General features: G+C 68.0%; 1 protein-coding gene across 1 annotated transcript in view; it reads right to left on the reverse strand.

The window, feature by feature from the left end:
- BTBD17 (BTB (POZ) domain containing 17) overlaps positions 1-3,198 on the reverse strand; it is a 4,369-nt gene that overhangs the window by 605 nt on the left and 566 nt on the right. Inside the window, exons 2-3 of the mRNA XM_004693369.2 lie at positions 1,947-2,223; positions 3-777 (exon numbers count right to left, since the gene is read on the reverse strand). Of these exons, the coding sequence (XP_004693426.1) occupies positions 3-777; positions 1,947-2,223 (1,052 nt within the window). The remainder of the gene's footprint in view (positions 1-2; positions 778-1,946; positions 2,224-3,198) is intronic.

Here is a 3,198-nt window from a genome sequence, read left to right on the forward strand (position 1 = left end):
GCGGTGCCGGCGGCGTCTGCGTAGACCGGCCGCAGGCTGACGGGCAGCCAGCGAGGGGAGAAGAGCACGTTCCAGGTGACCCGGCGCCCCGAGTCGTGGCCGCTCGGGCCGAGCTGCGTCTGGAAGCTGGTGCTGCGGTCGTCGCGGGCTGGGTTGTTGATGACCCAGGGGGCGCCCCAGGCGGACGCGAGGTAGTTGCGCGGCAGGAAGGCGCTGCCGTTGACGTCGAAGAACTTGGCGTAGTGCAGCGGGGAGGCGGCGTGGAACTGGTAGGCCTGGAGCAGGAGGTCGGCCACCGCCTCCCCGTGGCGCGCCAGGGCGGCCGAGCGCGCCTGCAGCTGGAACAGCTGGGCCGGCGGGATCATGGGGTAGCGGATGGCACGCAGCGCGCGCTCGGCCACGGTGGGTGGCGGCCGCACGCGGCCCAGCCACGCCTCCAGCGCGTGGAACAGCTCCAGCTCGTCCTGCAGCACCAGGTCCGAGCGCGGCAGGAGCTGGGCCAGCAGGTCGGGGCTCACGGCGCCCCACTCGGCGCTGCCCGCCACAGCCGACAGGTTCCAGGCCAGGAAGCGCAGGCAGCTCTCACGGAGGGCCTCGTCGCCGGTGCTCACCGCGTAGTGGTACCAGCCCACGGCCGGGCCCGCGCCGCCCGCCAGGTGCGCGCGCATGTAGTCGGCCACGCCGCGCTGCAGGGAGGCCACCCCGTACTTGGTGGCCAGCCTGTGCAGGGCGATGGCCTGGCCCAGCTGCAGCGTCAGCTCGCCGCAGTAGAGATACCTGCGGGAGAAGCACAGCGGCCGAGCGGCATCAGGGTGGGCGGACACACTGCACCCCTCGCGGCGCCGCGGCCCGAGTCCAGAGCGGCGGCCCCGGGGCGGAGAGCGGTGGCCAGGGGTGCACACGGCCGAGCGGGCCTGGCGGCTCCCTGACCTTTCCTCCCAAGGGTCCTCCCACGCCGACCTACTTCACCGCCTCTGCTCTTTCTCACCCACAGCAGCACAGCCGCCATTTAGTGCTGTCTGCCAGGGCCGGCGCTCTGGGCTGGAAGAGACTCGTGGGGCCTGGCGGGGGGCTGACAGGCGGGGCTGGGAGCCCCGTGCTACCCCTGCTTGCTATGAGGAGGCAGGCCTCAGTCCTGCGGTGGCTCCCTAGTGCTCCCCAGCACAGCTCTTGCTCACTCGCTCTCTGCAGGCACTGGTGAAGGTCCCTCTGGGCAGCTGTCCTGCCTGGCTGGCTGGCTGGCACATTCTCCAGGGGGTGCGGCGGCAGTGCGGGAAGCTGCCTTGCACCGTCTCATGTCATGCCTATGCCCGGTCCATGCCCATGCCCATGCTTCGGGACCATGACCCAGGTTCCCTTACAAAGGCCAAGTAGCTAAATTCTAGCCAATCAGATGTCAGGGCAAGCACTGGCTGACATCTTGAGGGCGGCTGGCGAAGTGAGTCCAAGTGGGGGAGACCCTTTTGCCCTTCTGCGTGTCTCTCTAAATGTTGCTGGGACTTGGAAGTGATGTCTGGCACTCTGCAGCCGCTTTGTGTGAGCCATTACCACGGCTCCTTGCAGGAAGCAGGAGATGGGGTGCACTGGCTACTCTTCAGCTCCTCAGCTCCATAGTTCCAAACCTGCTCAGACACCAGATCCACACTCAGGCTTTCAAGTAAAAGTGGTGGCTGGAGCCAAGCACAGATCTGAAGCCGACCCCCAAGCTCGGGGCTCCGTCACCTTCCAGCGCTCTCCTGGCCTGGTCTGGCGAGCCGCTAACTGACACCACACCAGGCAGCGGCAGGGGCGGTGGGGAGGGGTGCAGGAGGCGGCTGCGCTGTGTCCTAGCGACCCTGGGGAGTGGGGGCATCGTGACCTCTAAAGAGCCAAGGCTTCCGTGACCCTGCAGCAGAGGAGCCAGGCTGGGAGAGGGCTGCGTCCCCGCCCGCCTCCTCCCTGCCTACCTGATGAACTTGTCGAAGACGGCGGCGCCATCCCTGGGCTCCTGCAGCTGCACCTCGCTCTGGTTGCTTAGCAGCTGCTGGAACACGGTGCTGTGTAGCCCGAGCAACAGGCGGTGGGCGTGGAAGACCCGGACCTCGTCGGTGCCCGCCGCCTGCACCCGCAGAACCACGTCGCTGGCATTGCCTTGGCGAAGCAGCTCCTGCAGGCGCTGCAGCAGCAGCTGGGAGTGGTTGATGGAGGCGCCCGCTGCCTCCCCGCCAACGTCGGCCCTCTGGGCTGCGGCGGGAAGGAACACAGCACAGCCTGGGCCCGGGCCACCTTTCCAGAGGGGCCGACGGGCCGGCTGGAGACGCGCAGGCTGGGTGTGGGCACGGGGTGGGCCAGCCCGGGACTGGGGGCACCTGTCTGGCCACGAGGTGCTCGCGCACACTGGTGCCCACACGCACACCCAGGGCGGGAAGGCGGGGAGCCCGACCCTGAGCGGAAGAGGGTGGATTTCTGGGGGGGCCGGGGGGCCTACCATGAGCCAGTGGGGGACAAATCGCCCAGAACTTGTGTCCAGGATGCCAGAGGCCCAGGCAGAGATGAGGAGCCTGGGTCCCCACCTTCTCCACCCAGAACTGCCCACTTAGCCCTGGAGGATTTGTCAGAGGCGGTGCCTTCTGGAACATATTTCCTGAGCACCCACTGTTCAGAATGCAGATGCTTTAGACTGATTAACGGGGGTGATAGGAATGGGGTGGGAGATGCGTTAGGTGCAGGAAAAGGGGTGGGCTCCCCGAGGGAGGGGTGAAGAGCCAGGGGAAGGCATCCTGGCTGAGAAGCCGCCGCGTGAAGGCCCTTGCAGAAGGTGAGCTCGTGTGCCACGAGGGCTGGGCGGGGGCGTCGGGCAGTGTGGAGTGTGGGCGCAGGCCCTAGGCGCGGAGGGCAAGCTGCGTCCAGCCCAGCTGCCTTCCTGGGCCCCACGTATGAGACCAAAGTCCACTCTCAGCGGGTGGACTGCAGAGGGCCCGCGCAGTGCGGGGAGGGCTCTCGAGGGAAGTGGGTGTCAGGGCCAGCGCCCCCCATCCAGCCTGGCCCCTCGGGGCACGTCTGGGTGGAGAAGGTGGGGACCAGGCTCCTCATCTCGGCCTGGGTTTCCAGGGACGCCGCGAGGGTCAGACGGGGACATGGGCTTGGTTACGGAGAGCCCAGCTACAGGAACTGCTGCCAGCAGCTTTCCCAAGGCCCAACGCGAGGAGCCTGGGGCGG

This window comes from Condylura cristata, unplaced genomic scaffold, assembly GCF_000260355.1.
Source record: "Condylura cristata isolate star-nosed mole 26May11 unplaced genomic scaffold, ConCri1.0 scaffold00038, whole genome shotgun sequence".
Classification (NCBI taxonomy): domain Eukaryota; kingdom Metazoa; phylum Chordata; class Mammalia; order Eulipotyphla; family Talpidae; genus Condylura; species Condylura cristata.